The sequence below is a fragment of the Oncorhynchus mykiss genome, chromosome 1 (genome assembly GCF_013265735.2).
Source record: "Oncorhynchus mykiss isolate Arlee chromosome 1, USDA_OmykA_1.1, whole genome shotgun sequence".
Lineage (NCBI taxonomy): Eukaryota > Metazoa > Chordata > Actinopteri > Salmoniformes > Salmonidae > Oncorhynchus > Oncorhynchus mykiss.
The window spans coordinates 18,581,633-18,600,560 of record NC_048565.1 but is presented as its reverse complement, the minus strand read 5'-3'; the positions used below and the strand labels follow the sequence as shown (position 1 = coordinate 18,600,560).

General features: G+C 42.6%; 1 protein-coding gene across 7 annotated transcripts in view; it reads left to right on the top strand.

Annotated features, from left to right (window-relative positions):
* The window catches only part of LOC110498717 (unconventional myosin-IXb), a 116,001-nt gene that overhangs the window by 77,879 nt on the left and 19,194 nt on the right, over nt 1–18,928 (top strand). For all 7 annotated transcript variants that reach the window (XM_021575380.2, XM_021575515.2, XM_021575441.2 and 4 more), the window contains 11 exons: nt 611–650; nt 859–981; nt 1,087–1,167; nt 1,261–1,371; nt 1,724–1,849; nt 1,936–2,085; nt 2,326–2,483; nt 3,577–4,698; nt 4,850–4,919; nt 13,696–13,802; nt 15,010–15,101. In XM_021575380.2, the coding sequence (XP_021431055.1) occupies nt 611–650; nt 859–981; nt 1,087–1,167; nt 1,261–1,371; nt 1,724–1,849; nt 1,936–2,085; nt 2,326–2,483; nt 3,577–4,698; nt 4,850–4,919; nt 13,696–13,802; nt 15,010–15,101 (2,180 nt within the window). The remainder of the gene's footprint in view (nt 1–610; nt 651–858; nt 982–1,086; nt 1,168–1,260; nt 1,372–1,723; nt 1,850–1,935; nt 2,086–2,325; nt 2,484–3,576; nt 4,699–4,849; nt 4,920–13,695; nt 13,803–15,009; nt 15,102–18,928) is intronic.

Genomic DNA, 18,928 nt, shown 5'->3' with positions numbered 1-18,928 from the left:
CTGAGGATGCAATGATGGCCTCAATAGCACAGCTGCTGCATGAACAAACATTACTCACATGAATGCATTGGCTTCTAGATTAGATTTAAGAATGTGAAGTCTGAAAGAACCCAAAAGTTGTTGGAAATCATAGCTTGTTTTAACTTATGGCTGTTGGGTATAACATATACAAGTATTTAACACAGTGAAGAAACAAAACTAAAGCATTCGGTTGAGTCTCCCTCGAAAAATGTGTGTGCAGTGTTGACCGCACAAATTACACACTGTAATAAACCCAAGGCTGAAATCATTTAGTTGGCACATAGCAACAGTTCCACTATAAATCCAAGGCTGATATGATGAAAACAAGATAGCTGGAGGAACAGGTATCCTATGCGTCTCATCCAGGCTGTCTGATTATTTGGCTGGGTAATTGTGTCTGTGTGTCCCATCCGTGTGTCTGTTCATCCGTCATCCCACCCATACTCCAGGTGCAAGCCCTCACGCCTCATTGACTTAGAATGACTCGCCATACTAACAACACGGCTCACCCCCAACGCGCTCACCACTAGACCTCCTCAGCGACATCGCTGTGCTGAGCCCGTCTCACTAACCTCTCCCTCTCCCACAGGAAAAACAAGAATGCCAAGCAGAAACAGATCATACCTAAGGTAAACTTACAGTATCACACATACGCCAGCTACGTACGTACATACCTCCGACCACCTGAAATTATTTGTATTTCTTCATTATCTCAGATCTTGATCACTAAATTATCTAATATAAATGTTTGAAAATATAACATTTGAATCATTCGAGAGTATCAGCTACACTGAGGTGGTGTCTGCAGAACTCTGTGATGTTGATGCTGTTCCTTAGAGCCTGTTGGACTCTCGCTCCCTGAAGTTCATTGTGGGTCGAACCTTCCACGACCGCACCGCCAAGTCTCTGCTGCACCTCAACAAGAAGAAGAAGACTCCCAGCATTAGTGCTCAGTTCCAGGTCAGCTGATCTCTCCATCAAATACAGCAGCCAGACAGCCACTAACATACGATGCAGATGCAGGACTTTATTGGAGTTAGAATTAAATCCTTTTTACATTGACAGACCTCTCTGACTAAACTGCTGGAGACTTTGGGCAGAGCAGAACCCTTCTTCATCCGCTGTATTCGCTCCAACTCTGAGAAGGTAACGGCCCTTTTTTTCTATTATGTACAACCAAGATGATAATGATTATGATGAGTCCCTCTAATGATGTGCTGTGTATCTGTGTGTGTGCAGAAGGAGATGTGTCTGAACGAGACCCTGGTGCTGCAGCAGCTGCACTACACCGGCATGCTAGAAACGGTTCGCATCCGGAGGTCTGGCTATGGAGCCAAGTACACATTCCAGGTACACTGCACCTCTTTAATAACTCAGACAGCCAGAAGCAATGTCTGAAACAATAACTGTTGTTCATACTTGACATTCATTGTTTACCAATGAAAATAATTGCTTTATATCAGGGTTGTCAAACTCATTCCACGGAGGGCCGAGTGTCTGCAGGTTTTAGAGTTTTCCTTTCAATTAAGCTCTAGACGACAACGTGAGGAGAGTTCCTTACTAATTACAAGGGAGGAGTGAAAACCCGCCGACACTCGGTCCTCCGTGAAATATATTCTTTAATTCTTGCATGTTAGAAGGAACATTTTTATTGAGCAATGTCTGTCAAAACAAAATAGCTATTATAAATGTGTCCCTGTAGGAATTCATTGAGCAATTCCGAGTATTGCTGCCCAAGAATGCTACCGCCTCCAAGCCAGAGGACATCTCGGCCCTGTTCCAGAGGATGGCGCTCGACCACACCACTTACCAGATAGGAAAAACCAAGGTAAGACAAGCTCACCTCCACAATTTCCTCACAGAAATACATTTTAATTGTCTTTTAATTGTCTTGAATTAAATTGCGATCCTCAGGTTTACCTGAAGGAGCTGGAGCGTCAGCAGCTGCAGGACACACTGCACAAGGACGTGATGCGTAAGATAATCTTCCTGCAGTACTGGTTCAGGGCCCGCCTGGAGAGGAGGTACTTCCTGGAGATGAGACAGGCGGCCATCTTGATCCAGGTAAGCTGTGTGATAACCCGTCCTGTACAGATGTCAGCTCAAAGATGCCACTTTTCCTCATACAAAATGCCTAGAAATAGTATTTTCAATATCTGTTTCTTACAAAGAAATACATAGAAATTGACCAATATCCTTCCTTTATGAGACAATCATATTCCTGCAGAAGGGGAATAAATGAGTTCTGTTTGGTAATATATGTCAGGGTAATAATTTGTTCTTGCCCGTGTTCATCCCTCACAGCATGCGTGGCGTAGACGCCGTAAGGAACAGCAGTGTCAGGCAGCCACGCTGATCCAGGCTGTGTGGAAGGGCTCCAGACAGAGGTCCGAGTACCTCCGCAGGCATACCAGCATTATGAAGATCCAGGCTCTGGCTAGAGGACACTCCGCACGGAGGAGGTACAGCACAAGGCCACACCACTGAAATACATGCATTGCTTAGTGTAGTATTTATAAAGTGTGAAATGCCTTGAGTTACCGGTAAACACTGACTTAGTTGAATTGAATTGAATTTATTTGGGTTAAATATAATATACAACAAAATGTACAATGTGGACCCAGAGGATAGCACTTAAAAGTTTTAATCAAAACACTTGTTTCCAAAGTGTCCCTCCGAGGTACAAACAAATAACACATATGATTAAAAGAGCGACAAGATTACAAACAACCACATTGCATTCATTTATATTGACATCCTAAAAAGTGGCACGTATAGTGCCACGTATAGTGCCACTTTTTAGGATGTCAATATAAATGAATGCAATGTGGTTGTTTGTAATCTTGTCGCTCTTTTAATCATATGTGTTATTTGTTTGTACCTCGGAGGGACACTTTGGAAACAAGTGTTTTGATTAAAACTTTTAAGTGCTATCCTCTGGGTCCACATTGTATATTTTGTTGTATATTATATTTAACCCAAATAAATTCAATTCAGTGCACATTTTCCTAACCTTAAAGGCCCAGTGGAGTCCTGTGTTATTTCATATTTTTTTTTATTTCCACACTGTGGTTAGAATAATACTGTGAAATTGTGTAAATTATAATAATGCCCTTTTAGTGTAAGAGCTGTATGAAAAGACCACCTGAAATTTCAGCCTGTTTTGGTGGGATGAAGTTTTGGCCTGCCTGATGACATCACCAGGCTGTAAATTAGTTAACAGACCAAAAAGAGTTTCAAACCGCTAGTTTTCAGTTTTCCACGCAGACCACTCCAACAGTTCTAGCAAAATTCTTCTTGAGAAATTGTTCTTTGCTAAGAACCTATTTGTTTCTTTTTTTCCATTTGAATTTAAAACAATCACACTAAGGTACTTGAGATAAAAACGACTGCGTTGGGCCTTTAAAAAACAACATTCGTTGCACATCATCTCTTACCTCGGAAACAAGCTATGCCTTGTATAGAAAATGCTATACAAATGCTTGCAAATTCCGAGAGATGCCTAACATTGTCATATGAATGTTGAACCACTACTGAATCATGTTAACTTAACAGGTGCCATTCAATACGGGAGGAGAGGAGGAAAAAGGAGGAGGAAGACGAGGAGGCCAGGAAGAAAGAAGAGGAAGCCAGGAAGAGGGCGGAGGAAGAGGCAGCAAGGCAAGCAGAAGAGGCAGCCAGGCTAGCAAGAGAGGCAGAAGTGGAGGCAGCCCGACTGGAAATGGAAGCAGAGGAAGAAGCATTTAGGAGAAAGAAAGAGGCTGTGCAGGAGGCAGTGGAATGGAGGGCGAGGGAGGAGGTAAGGCTGAGGCAAGCAGAACGTGTCAACAAGGAACCTGAGACACAGGAGGAGCCAGAGGCACAGGTGACAGCTGAAATAACTCTAGATGAGAGCCAACATGAGGATAAAGTGCCTGTCCAGAACAAGGAGAAGCAGAGGGAGGAGACAGAAGCTGTCGAGGCTGCAACTACTTCACCTCCTGAGGAGGTGGAAATGGGGGATGCTTCTACAGTCTTCCAGCCTGATGAGGGCAACGGTACACAGGCTGAGGTTGGGCCTCAGCTGGAGGAGGAGAGCCAGGCTATGGAGGAACCGGAGGAAGCACACTCCGAGGAGGAGGAGGAGACAAAGGAGGAAGCTGCCCCCCAGTCACCAGAAAAAGACAATGGGGCTCAGGCTGCTGCGGAGGCACACAGGTCGCAGGTCTCCAGGAGCCAGGAGAAGAGAGAACAGCGGCGCCAGCGGGGCATGGAGCACAGCCAGCGGGAGAGTGAGCGGGTCGCCTTGGCAGCCACCAAGGAGGAGCCTGTCCCTAAGATCAAAGGTCAGGAGGCAGCAAGCCGAGCCGAGGTCAAGCCAAAAGAGCGGGCCGAGCGGGCAGACAGCAAGGAACTGGACCAGTACACCTTTGTAGCCTGGAAGAAAGAGGCCAAAGCCACATCCCACACCCCTGCACCTGTACGCCCCAGCACCTTACGCCTGAACCCCCCCGAACCAATGGATGACAGGAACGGCCATAATGAGGTCCTGGGTCCAGGCAATCTGGTTCGCTACAGCCAACAGGGCACCATGAAGGAGAAGGCAGAGAAATGGAAGGGGAAGAAGACTGATGGACGACAACCAGAGGGCAGCAGTCCTGACGACCACAGCAAGGACAGAAGGAAAAAACATTCACCGTACGACATTCCATATCCTTGTGATATCTACAGTAATATTAATGAGTTATACTTGCTTTAGGATATCATTGTCTCTGCAACATGAGAAAAGACTGAGGATTCCCCCAGTTATGATTATTAATTTTAGATCTCGGTCTCCCTTTATTTCCAGGAGTGGTAGTAACTCTCTTGATGCGGTGTCCCCTGGCTCAGACAATTCTGGTGCCACTTCCAACAGAGAGGTAACATTGCTATACTATTATAACCACCATTTCTTTTTAAATGTTTTCATATTTTTTAATTTAGCTTATATTTAACTAGGCAAGTCAAATAAGAACAAATTCTTATTTACAATGACGGCCTGCCAAGAGGCAAAAGGCCTCCTATGGGGGCAAAGTAAAACACATCGACAAGAGACACCACAACATGGTAGCAGCAACACATAGCACAGCATGACAACAACATGGCAGCAGCACAAACACAGTACAAACATTGTTAGGCACAGACAACAGCACGAAGGGCAAGAAGGTAGAGACAACAATACATCACCCGAAGCAGCCATAAGTGTCAGTAAGAGTGTCCATGATTGAGTCTGAATGTAGAGATGGCGATAAAACTGTCCAGTTTTAGTGGGTTTTTTTGCAGCGCTTTCCGTTCTCTAGCTGCAGCGAACTGAAAAGAGGAGTGACCCCGGGATGTGTGCACACTGAACAAAAATATAAACACAACATGCAACAATTAATGATTTTAATGAGTTACAGTACATGTAATGAAATCAGTCAATTGAAATAAATGCTATGGGTTTCACTTGACTGGGAATACAGATATGTATCTGTTGGTAGGGGCGTGGATCAGAAAACCAGTCAGTATCTGGTGTGACCACCATTTACTTCGTGCAGCATGACATATCTCCTTTACATAGAGTTGATCAGGCTGTGGACCTGTGGTATGTTGTCCGACTCTTCAGTGGCTGTGCGAAGTTGCTGGATATTGTCAGGAACTGAAACACACCGTTGTACATCCTGATCCAGAGCATCACAAACATTCTTAATGGGTGACATGTCTGGTAAGTATGCAGGCCATGGAAGAACTGGGACATTATCATGCTGAAACATGAGGTGATGGCGGCGGATGAATAGCACGACAATGGATCTCATCACGGTATCTCTGTGCAGTCAAATTGCCATCGATAAAATGCAATTGTCTGCATTGTTTGTAGCTTATGCCTGCCCTTCCCATAATCCCACCGCCACCATGGGGCACTCTGTTCACAACGTTGAAATCAGCAAACTGCTCTCACATGCAATGCCATACACACTGTGTGCCATCTGCCCGGTACAGTTGAAACCGGGATTCATCCGTGAAGAGCACAGTGGCCATCGAAGGTGAGCATTTAGCCACTAAAGACAGTTACAACACCGAACTCCAGTAAACTCAAGACCCTGGTGAGGACGACGAGCACACCTGAGATGGTTTGACTGTTTGTGCAGTAATTCTTCACTTGTGCAAACCCACAGTTTCATCGGCTGTCCAGGTGGCTGTCCAGGCTGGTCTTGGAGGATCTCTCAGGTGAAATGAACATTCAGTTCTCTGGCAGCAGCTCAGGATGACATTCCTGCAGTCAGCATGCCAGTTGCACGTTCCCTCAAAACTTGAGACATCTGTGGGATTGTGTTGTGACAAAACTGCACATTTTAGAGTCCTTTTATTGTCCCCAGCACAAGGTACACCTGTGTAATGATCATGCTGTTTAATTAGCTTGTTGATATGCCATACCTGTCAGGTGGATAGATTATCTTGGCAAAGGAGAAATGCTCACTAACAGGGATGTAAACAAATTTGTGGGAGAAATAAGCTTTTTGTGCGTATGGAACATTTCAGGGATCTTTCATGTCATCTCGTGAAACATGGGACCAACACTTTACATGTTGCGTTTTATATTTTTGTTCAGTCTATGTGTAGGATGAGGGTTGGAGTAGGTATCTCAAAATAGGGGGGAGTGAGGCCTAAGAGGGTTTTATAAATAAGCATCAACCAGTGGGTCTTGTGCCGGGTATACAGAGATGGCCAGTTTACAGAGTGTAGAGTGCAGTGATGTATCCTATAAGGAGCATTGGTGGCAAATCTGACGGCCGAACACCTAGCCGCTCGAGAGCAACCTTATCTGCCGTTCTATAAATGATGTATCCGTAATATAGTATGGGTAGGATGGTCATCTGAATTAGGGTTAGTTTGGCAGCTGGTGTGAAAGAGGAGAGATTACGATAGAGGAAACCAAGTCTAGATTTAACCTTAGCCTGCAGCTTGGATATGTGCTCAGAGAAGGACAGTGTACCGTCTAGCCATACTCCCAAGTACTTGTATGACGTGACTACCTCAAGCTCTAAACCATGTGTGGGCAACTAGTCCTCGAGGGCCTGATTGGTGTCACACCTTTTCTCCATCCCTAGCAAACACAGCTGATTAATCAAATTGCATTGTAAACTGAAGATCATGATTAGGTGATTATTGGAGTCACGTGTTGGCTGGGGCAAAACGGTGATACCAATAAGGCCCTCGAGGACCGGAATTGCCCACTCCTGCTCTAAACCCTCAGAAGTAGTAATGAAATCAAACCGAACCACATGACCTTTGTTTTGGAGGTGTTCAGAACAAGGTTAAGGGCAGAGAAATCTTGTTGAACACTAAAAGCTGTGTTGTACAGCGTTTAACACAAAATCCGGGGAGAGGCCAGCTGAGGTATAAGACTATCATCTGCATATAAATGGATGAGAGCGCTTCCTACTGCCTGAGCTATCTTGTTGATGTAAATTGAGACGATTGCGGTGCCTAGGATCGAGCCTTGGGGTACTCCATTGGTGACAGGCAGTGGCTGAGACAGCAGATGTTCTGACTTTACACATTTCACTCTTTGAGAGCGGGAGTTAGCAAACCAGACCAAAGACCCTTCAGAGACACCAATACCAACCCACATGAATGGAACGGTCTAATGCAGTGGTTCCCAAACCTTTTATAGTCCCGTACCCCTTCAAACATTCAACCTCCAGCTGCGTACCCCCTCTAGCATCAAGGTCAACACACTCTCAAATGTTGTTTTTTTGCCATCATTTGTAAGCCTGCCACACACACACACAAATTAATTAAACATAAGGATGAGTGTGAGTTTCTCACGACCTGGCATGTGGGAAGTGACAAAGAGCTCGTATAGTACCAGGGCACAAATAATAATAAATAATTTAGCTCTTTATTTAGCCATCTTTGTTCCTCATAAAATGTGAATAACTCACCACAGATTAATGAGAAGGGTGTGCTTGAAAGGATGCACATAACTCTGCAATGTTGGGTTGTATTGGAGAGAGTCTGCCTTAGATCATTTTCCATACACAGTCAGTGCCTATATTTAGTTTTTGGTTGCAAAGGAGATCAGTGTCTTAACAGCGCGATTTGCCAAGGCTGGATACTCTGAGCGCAGCCCAGTCCAGAAATCGGTCAGTGGCTTCTGATTTAAATTCACAGAACCGCTTGTTGCAATTTCAATGAGACTCTCTTGTTCAGATATCGGTAAAATGGACTGGAGGCAGGGCATGAAAGGGATAACGAATCCAGTTGTTTTTTGTGTCATCCGTTTTGGGAAAGTACCTGCATCTGCGTAATTGCGCATCCAACTCACTCTGGTGCTTCGCTATATCACATTTGACATTGTCCGTAAGATTGAGTTCATTTGCACATAAAAAAATCATACAATGACAAGGAAGAGCTCCAACGTCTTAATCATAGCCTCAATTTTGTCCCACACATTGAATATAGTTGCGGAGAGTCACTGTAATCCTAGATTTAGATCATTCAGGCGAGAAAAAGCATCACCCAGATAAGCCAGTCGTGTGAGAAACTCGTCATCATGCAAGTGGTCAGACTAGTGAAAATTATGGTCAGTAAAGAAAACTTTAAGCTCGTCTCTCAATTTAAAAAAAACGTGTCTACTTTGCCCCTTCTCTGTTGTAAAAAAAGCGTTACATGGTTGCTGTCCATATCATTGCATAATGCAGAAAATACATGAGAGTTCAGTGGCCTTACTTTAACAAAGTGAACCATTTTCACTGTTGTGTCCAAAACATTTTTCAAGCCGTCAGGCATTCCCTTGGCAGCAAGAGCCTCTCAATGGATGCTGCAGTGTACCGAAGTGGCGTTGGGAGCAACTGCACGCGTGTTACCACTCCACTATGTCTCCCTGTCATGGTTTTTGCGCCATCAGTACAGATACCAACATGAGCAGCAGCTACGTTTGGAATTCCCGCGAGAGAGTAACGGTTAATGTGATTGGATGTTAGTTATTTGACTAGGCTACCTGTATTTGATATTGTGGCGTTATTTCGCTGAACACTAGATGGTGTAATTATATTTTTGGCAGTGAAACTTAGCTACTAAGGCAAGAAACAAACCTCACCCAAATGTATAGCCCCGTTGGAAAATAGAACTGGACCGTTAGAAAATGTGAAGGAATTTTTTTGGGGAAAAAACATTTTTTTATGTGAATCACACATGCCGACGGCATTACGCGTACCCCTGGGAATACCTGGTCTAACGTATCAAAAGCTTTGGCTAAGTCAAAAATAGCAGCACAACATTGCTTAGAACTAATGGCAATGGTGACATTATTGAGGCCCTTTTAAGGTTGCAGTGACATATCCGTAACCTGAGCTGAAACCAGATTGCATACCAGACAGAAGAATTTAGACCTCAAGAAAGCTCATCAGTTGATTATTGCCAAATTTTTCCAACACTTTTGATAATCGGAAATTGGCCTTCAACAGTTCAGGATCAACTTGATCTCCCCTTTAAATAAAGGACGCATCGTGGCTGCCTTTTAAGCACTGGGAACCTCCTCAGATAGATAGGAGAGAGAGGTTTGGCGATGATAGGGCTGCAACCTTAAAGAAGAAAGGATCTAAACCACCTAACCCAGATTGTTTTTTGGGGTCAAGTTTATGGAGCTCCTTTAACGCCTCAGACTCGGTGACCGCCTGCAAGGAGATGCTGTGTAGCTGGGCAGGGGAAAAAGACGGCAGAGCATCAGGGTTAGTAGCATTAGAAGGGCTGGAAGATGAGGAAGTCTTGGATGGGCAAGGACGCATGGCTTAGTCAAATAGGAATCCTGACTTAATGAAGTGGTGATTAAAGAGCTCTACCATATGCCTCTAACCTTAACATGCAGACTACACCTGCCACCGGGCGCATGTCCAGCCACACCAGACGTGATCAGGACATGGAGGTTGAAATATCAAAACTAACTCTGAACCAAATATATTAATTTGGGGACAGGTCGAAACACACATGAAACATTCATGGACGTTTAGTTAGCTAGCTTGCTGTTGCGAGCAAATTTTTCCTGAGATATAAACATTGGGTGTTTATTTTGCCTGAAATGTACAAGGTCCTTTTTTAGCTGGATCTTTTGTAGAATATCGACCCATTTTGCGTCACATAAAATTGTGTGTTCTCTAGTCCAAAAATGTATCCACAGATAAAAGGGGAAACCTAGTTAGTTTCTAGTAATTCTAGATTTTATGTGGTGGTTGGGTTGGCAACCAACTTTAAGGTGCATTAATGCAACCGACTGGAGTGTGGACCTCGTTCATCTTTCAATCACCTAGGTGGGTGTATTCTCCTAGAAAACTATGTGGAGATGGGAGAGGCGAATTAAATTATTGAGTAACGTGTGCATTTATTTTGCAATGCTTATGCACACAACACGGCTGATGTTGTCCGCATTTAAGGGACATGGACAGCTGTGATGGAGGGTTTATTCTCCAGGTCTTTCACCGTTTTCCAGAACTGCTTGAGGTTAGACCCTGAGTGCATTTATTTTTAATTTTCCTGAACTACAGCCAGTCAGCCGGAGTATTTGTGTGCCAAGCCTTTCGTCAAATGTTAATTTTTTTTTAAGATGGAGTAAGTCTGCCAGATCACGGTCAAACCAGGGGCTGAACCTGTTTTTAATTCTCATTTTCTGTGTTCATGTTTGTTAACAATACCACTGAAAATATATTTAAAAAATAAGGTCCTAGTATCTTCAATAGAGGAGATCAAGCTGATTCTATACCCCTTTACAGAGGCCAGGTCATGAAGGAAGGCTTTCTCATTAAAGTTTTTCAGCAAGCGTCTATGACAAATCAGGACAGGTCATTTAACTGAGCAGCCATTACGAATACAGGCTTTAAAATAATGATCAATAAGGTCATTACAGAAAATACCAGACTGATACCTATCAGGATTATTTGTGAGGATAACGTCAAGGAGAGTAGCCTTTTCTGTGTGTTTGGAATCCTACATTGTGGGATTGATAATAATCTGAAAGATTTGGGGAGCAAATCAAATTGTTTGGTGACAGACTTGGTGGAGACAACAGAGAACTGAAGGTGTTCCTTGGTAAAGATTGCCACTCCCCCACCTTTGGAAGATCTGTCTTCAGAAAAAGGTTATAACCAGGAAGGTTAACATCAATGTCCAGAACACTCTTTCTTAACCATGTCTCAGTAATGACCAACACATCTGGATTGGAACTGTGAACCTACACTTTCAATTTATCAATTTTAGGTAATAAACTAGTAGTGTTAACATGCAAAAAAAAACAGGCTTTTACCAGAGCAGAAATCGGTGAAGCAGAAATCATCAGAACACAAGTCAGAATTGGCAGTAGCAATAGTAGGCGGACCAGAGTTTACATGCCCATTTCCAGATATCATCAGCAGTAATACAATCAGGGCACGGCAGAGGAAAGGGCGAGCTCTGCATTGTTGATTTTTTTTACTGACTTTATCATTTGCATCAGATGGCAACAAGATCATATTGTACTGCAATTTCATCAGGTAGCATGAATACAAAGCTGGCGGGAGAGGGTTAGAGTAGGATGGGAGGCCGAAAGACAGAGTCACGAGTGTAGGAACAAAATTTGTCTGTCTTCACGGTCGTTTAAATGAGCAAACTCATTGACAACAAAGTGAACAGGAGTCATTGAGCAAATAGCACAAAGCACAACAAAAAAGTAAAACGGCTTGGAGCCAGCCATTGTAAGTTCAAAGAGTCACTCGCCCCAACAAAATAAGGTGAGAGAGTAGCTCTTTGAGCCCAGTAGGCTATAAAAGTCAGATTATTAATATAGGCCTACTATTTATTAATTTATTTTAAAGCGTTTCTGAGTAAAGCACAAATGAATTGGCCTACATAAAATTCAGAGCAGTCCAAAATCTATGGGTGTGCTGAAGGCATGCGAAAGCTTGGGAGAGAGGGGTGAGTGGCAGGGTTATCTGTACCAGACAGGTGGAGACAGGCCAGGGGAGATGAGGAGCAGATCGCCGGTTGGGATCCAAGCAGCAGTGCAGCAGGCAATGGGAGTAAGTGTCACCCGCTTGGGGGATGCTTTGTCGGGAGGCTGAGTAGAGCTCGACCTTACCCGGACAGGTGCGTGGTGGAGCAGATAAAAACGTCCAAAGCGAAAAGCTGAACGAAAAACGTTAGGTGAAGATAAAACCAAAACACCAGTAAAAATGCTGAATTCCAATCTCAGATCAAACAGCGATTTTAAAGTAAAGAGCAAAAAAGTAAGCACTGCATATGTCCCAGCAGCATTGTGTGCCTTACCCTTTCTTATGAACTGTTATTTTCATCAAATACGAGGGCAGCACATCAGATCTGAACAGGTTGAAGCTAGCATATCACATTCTTTATTCATGACATTTGAATGAAAGCTTAGTGTCATTGTACTTCTCTGGCTCTAATAGGTCAGAACACATTACCGTAAACATTCCAAACACAAACGTTGACTAGCTCGTAGACATCGCCTTTTAAGAGAAGTTAAGAAATGGAGGATGGGACGTATTGGACCTGCTTCCTTTTAAGTGCAAGGGCCTGCTTGGGCCCACAAGGGACAAAGTCCATGGATAAGGTATCATCACAAAGCCAGAACAGAGCTTGCCACCACAGAGAAACGGTGCATCCTAGCACACCTTTGGCTCTTAATCTCTGGACTCCAGTTTCGGGTCTTTTTTGCCCTAGTATTTAACCTCATCATACACTTCTTTAGATGTAATGCAGAGCATAATCAATAGGCTTGGGAGTGTATACACTCCATGGTTGATCAACCCCCACAATGAAACCCTTTCTGGTCAACCAGACACAGGAGTATTATTTTATAAAAATTTTATAAAACATTTAATGTCATGCCCATGGCAGCAAAAAAAAAAAGAATAGTACCTTGGCTACCATTTTACAAGGCTCTTACTGTAATTGTGCCTATACACTTGCATCTGCATTCGGCAGTGTTTTTGGGTGATAACTTTCCTGTGGATTGCTAACACACAGCCACTCTCATTTTTCAATTGAATGATTACTTTGCTATTTAAATAACAAGTGGTCACAAATGATTGAGGATTTGACTCAATAATGAATCAGTTTTCTTAATCCACCACCAACAACAATGTGCTGCTGGGAATGAACATGGGTGTATTTTTCAGGTGATAAAATTATATGAACCTCTTCCATAATTTGTGCAATGGATAATGAGTAGTGGAACTTTTAAGGTGATTGTCCCTCAGGTTGGGTGTTGATGGAAGTTGGGTAGGTTGGGTTCTCATGGAAGTCCATTGGAGGTTGGTTGGGTTCTCAAGGAGGTCTATTGGGTGATATAGGGGCGGCAGGTAGCTTAGTGGTTAGAGAGTTGGACTAGTAACCAAAAGGATGCGAGATTGAATCCCCGAGCTGACAATCTGTAGTTCTGCCCCTGAACAAGGCACTTAACCCACTGTTCCTAGGCCATCATAGAAAATACGAATTTGGTATTATTTGACTTGCCTAGTCAAATAAAGGTCAAATACTAAAATATTGTGTTGGGGTCATTCTTGATTGCTGGAAATGTTTTACCAAGGCCTCATCTCCTCAAACTGTGTTTTCAATCATCTGCTCAACATGAGGGGAATTGTACAGTATAGTTCTTCACATTGATGTTATTGTTTGTCCTTGCAGCTCCAGTCTGCTGTAGAGGATTGGTCAAAGGGCAGCATGAAGAGGAGGACCCATGACACCTCAGGCCACCAGGACACTGTCCAAACTCTACCGCCCACCCCAGAGAGGTACACTGCTTCAGGGAAACTAATGTTAGATATTTTACAGCAGGATGGGGGACAGAGCAGTCCCGGCTGATTCGTTTTGGGTTGTGAAAGAGACTGGGTTGGACCTAAAAATATTGGCTTTGTTTTTAGTTGAGTCATAAGATCATTCCAAAAGCTGTTAGTAGATCACGGCATAAATAGGTTTTGGAACTAGCGGTATAGAACCTTAGTTGGCCAATATTATGGTTTGATGCCTTGTGTTTTGGATGTTAAAATGCATATGATGATGTTCTAAGGGTCTTTTCCAGATAACCCCAATGATTAATCAAATGTATTTATAAAGCCCTTTTTACATCAGCAGTTGTCACAACGTGCTTATAAAGAAACTTGGCCTAAAACCCCAAACAGCAAGCAATGCAGATGTAGAAGCACGGTGGCTAGAAAAACAGGAACCTAGGAAGATGCTTGAGTGTGATGTTAATGTAAAGAGACTGATGTAACTGTGGAGGAAAACCCTTCACTAGACAATCTCATCCACCCCGGAGGTCTGAGGCAGATAGCCCATGGGAAAACACTATTCCGTGTGTAATCAAACTGTCTAGCTCCTTCATATGGCACGTTGCACAAGCTAGAGTTTCCCATATATAGCTATAGAGGCAGTTTGTTATTGGAGGGGATAGATTCCGGAAATTCCTTAACTTAATTTACTCTGAACGGATTGACTTGTTCCCCACTTTTTGGGATGTGCTGTGCCTTACTGTTCCAACGTTTTTATCAGGCTGGACGATCAAAATATTGGTCTTTATTTTGATTTTGTTTAAAGATTGTTACCATGGCACTCATTGAGCAGAGTCGGTCTATAAACCCTGAAAATATGTGGTGTTTGACTGGACAGATGAGAACATTTATTACTGTAGGCTTACATACAAAACCCTCTGCCACTTGACATTCACAAAGATTCAACATTCACATCTCAAACTTCTGATCACTAAAACAAAGCATGTTTTATCAAATTCTCCTGCATAGTGGCAGATGTGATCAAATGGCAGATTGTATTTCTGTGTCAAGTCCGAACAACAGGTACTCTTGTAATTATGTTGTTCCTATTAGTAGGATTGGATACATTACTCACCTGTGCCTATTTACAGTCAAACCCAGTGTTTTTGTATTGACTCCTACTGTATGAGTGTGTTGATTGTTTGGTGTTGAGTGTTTGTGTGTGCTGTAGATCCTCAGGTTTCCTGAGGAAGATCCTGAAGAAACGTTCCCATAAAGAAGCTCATACTCCTGATGATGGAGACCTGAGCGACCGAGGAGAAGGTTAGAGGCAATTACTTGGGGCACACCAAATATGTGACCTGACCAGGAAAATCTCTGGGTCCTAGTTCTACAATAGGCTATAATAACTAGAGCGTACATTTTGTTCCTGGTCAAGTCACATGGTAATTCAAAGTGAATCTCTCATATGTTGACATCACTTGATCCTAAATACCCGATATGGCACATTTTCATCTGAAAAAACATCTCTCTTCTCCTTTAAACTCTCTTATTTTATTTTTTTTTATTTTACCTTTATTTAACTAGGCAAGTCAGTTAAGAACAAATTCTTATTTTCAATGACGGCCTAGGAACAGTGGGTTAACTGCCTGTTCAGGGGCAGAACGACAGATTTGTTTGTACCTTGTCAGCTCGGGGGTTTGAACTTGTAACCCTCTGGTTACTAGTCCAACGCTCTAACCACTAGGCTACCCCGCCGCCCCATATGCTGTCAAATTACTTGTCCTTGCCTTTAGTAGCGTATACTGTATAAGGTTGGGAGTTTCTCTGGGACTGTGAAATAAGGTGGTATTTGTGCTAAGATTCCGTCTGTCCTGAAAATGGCAGTGGTCTTACTCATGTAAAGGTGCTGGAAGAAAGCAGTGATGTAGGGGGTGATACAGGGATTTGTTTCTTAAATAAGTTGCTTTCTGGTAAATAATTAGTCAAGTAGGATTAAGCTCTATCATAACAACATAGTTTGGACCTTTCATGTTTTGACTGTGAAACTGGCTCTCGCCTCTTGCTATGGCAGTGCGTCACAGTTTGGCGTTAGAGAGAATTAAGAAGGAGATGTTTTTATCAACAAAGTGATATGAAAATCCCAAAAATGAATTTGGAATCAAGTGAAGTGTTCATTTCCTTGCCAAAACAATATATGTAAAAGGCTCTCAAGTCCCCAAAACGTACATTTTACAGCTTGTTGAGCCTTTTAGTTTTAGACCTTTTATAGCTATCAGATCCTACAGAAAAGTTTAGGATCTCTCTAATCGAAGACAGATTTTTGTCTTTAGTTCCTTCAAATGTTTTTTGCCCAACATCTACTGTAAGGTCAGTGTGTTCAGAAAGTATTCATACCCCTTATTCCACATTTTGTTCTGTTACAGCCTGAATTCAAAATGGATTATGTTTTTTTTTCTCATCTTCACACCCCATAATGACAGTGAAAACATATTTTTAGAAAATTTTGCAAATGTATTTAAAATAAAATACAGAAATGTCCCATTTACATAAGTATTCACACCCTTGAATCAATAATTTGTAGAAACACCTGAGTCTTTCTGGGTAAGATTCTAGGAGCTTTCCACACCTGAATTGTGCAACATTTGCCCATTTATTCTTTTCAAAATTCTTCAAGCTCTGTCAAAATGGTTGTTGATCATTAATAGACAACCATTTTCAGGTCTTGCCATAGATTTTCAAGCAAATATATGTCAAAACTCAGCTACTCAAGAACATTCACCGTCTTCTTGGTAATTAAGTCCAGTGTAGACTTGGCCTTGTGTTTTAGGTTATTGTCCTGCTGAAATGTGTCTGGTGGAAAGCAGACTGAACCAGGTTTTCCTCTAGGATTTGGCTGTGCTTAGCTCCATTTGGTTTCTTTTTTATCCTGAAAAACACCCCAGTCCTTAAGGATTACAAGTTTCCCCATAACATGATGCAGCCACCACTATGCTTGAAAATATGGAGAGTGGTACCCAACACTTTGTATTAAGCGAATTGCTTTCAACACTTTGTATTTAGCGAATTGCTTTGCCAATCTTTTTTTTAATATATATATTTTTATTATTTATTTTTACTTCTTTCTCTCCAATTATGTGGTATCCAATTGGTAGTTAGTCTTGTCCCATCGCTGCAATTCCTGTACAGAGAGCCATGCATCCTCCGAAACACAACCCAGCCACGCCGCACTGCTTCTTGACACAATGCCCGCTTAACCCCGAAGCCAGCCGCATCAATGTGTCGGAGGAAACACCGTACACCTGGCGACTGTGTCAGCGTGCACTGCACCCGGCTCACCACAGGAGTCGCTAGTGCATGATGGGACAAGAACATCCTTGCCGGCCAAGCCCTCCCCTAACCCGGACGATGCTGGGCCAATTGTGCGCTGCCCATGGATCTCCCAGTCGCGGCCGGCTGCGACAGAGCCTGGACTCAAATCAAGATCTCTAGTGGCACAGCTAGTGCCTTATGCCAATTTATTTTGTCAGTATTACTTTAGTGCCTTGTTGCAAACAGGATGCATGTTTTGGAATGTTTTTTTAATTCTGTACAGGCTTCCTTCTTTTCACTCTGTCAATTATGTTAGTATTGTGGACTAACTACAATGTTGTTGATCCATCCAGTTCTCATATCACGGTCGTTAAACTCTTTAAGGTCACCATTGAACTCATGGCGAAACCCCTGAGTGGTTCCCTTCCTGTACGGCAACGGCATTAGAAAGGACGGTTGTATCTTTGTAGTGACTGGGTATATTGATACATATCCAAAGTTAATAACTTAACTTCACCGTGCTCAAAGGTACAATGCCGTTCAAAGGTTTGGGGTCACTTACAAATGTCCTTGTTTTTGAAAGAAAAGCTAAATAAATTGTCCATTAAAAATAACACCAATTCATCAGAAATACAGTGTAGACATGGTTAATGGTGTAAATGACTATTGTAGCTGGAAATGGCTGATTTTTAATGGAATATCTACATAGGCATACAGAGTCCCATTATCAGCAACCATCAATCTTGTGTTCCAATGGCATGTTGTGTTAGCTAATCCAAGTTTATATTTTTAAAATGTTAATTGATCATTCGAAAACTCTTCCAATTATGTTAGCACAGCTGGAAATTGTTGTTCTGATTTTAAAGCAATAAAACTGCCTGCCTTCAGACTGACTAGTTGAGTATCTGGAGCATCAGCATTTGGGTTCGATTACAGGCTCAAAATGGCCATAAACAAAGAACTTTCTTCTGAAACTCATCAGTTTAATCTTGTTCTGAGAAATGAAGGCTATTCCATGTGAGAAATTGGCAAGAAACTGAAGATCTCATACAACGCAAAACACCAGTTTCAACGTCAACAGTGAAAGAAAAGCTTCCCGGAGGCAACTCCGGAATGCTGGCCTTCTAGGCCGAGTTCCTCTGTCCAGTGTCTGTGTTCTTTTGCCCATCTTAATCATTTATTTTTATTGGCCAGTCTGAGGTATGGCTTTTTCTTTGCAACTCTGCCTAGAAGACCAGCATTCTGGAGTTGCCTCTTCACTGTTGACGTTGAGACTGGTGTTTTGAGGGTACTATTTAATGAAGCTGCCAGTTGAGGACTTGTGAGAGGTGTCTGTTCCTCAAACTAGACACTCTAATGTGCTTGTCCTCTTCCTCAGTTGTCCACCGGGGCCTCCCACTCCTCTTTCTATTCTGGTTAGAGACAGTTTGAGCTGTTCTGTGATGGAAGTAGTACACAGCATTGTATGAGATCTTCAGTTTCTTAGCAATTTCTCGCATGGAATAACCTTCATTTCTCAGAACAAGAATAGACTGATTAGTTTCAGAAGAAAGTTTTGTTTCTGGCCATTTTGAGCCTGTAATCGAACCCACAAATGCTGATGCTCCAGATATTCAACTAGTCTAAAGAAGGCCAGTTTTATTGCTTTAATCAGCACAACAGTTTTCAGCTGTGCTAACAAAATTGCAAAAGGGTTTTCTAATGATCAATTATCCTTTTAAAATTATAAACTTGGTTTAGCTATCACAACGTGCCGTTAGAACACAGGAATGATGGTTGCTGATAATGGGCCTCCGTAACAATGTCTACACTGTATTTCTGATCTATTTTATTTTAAT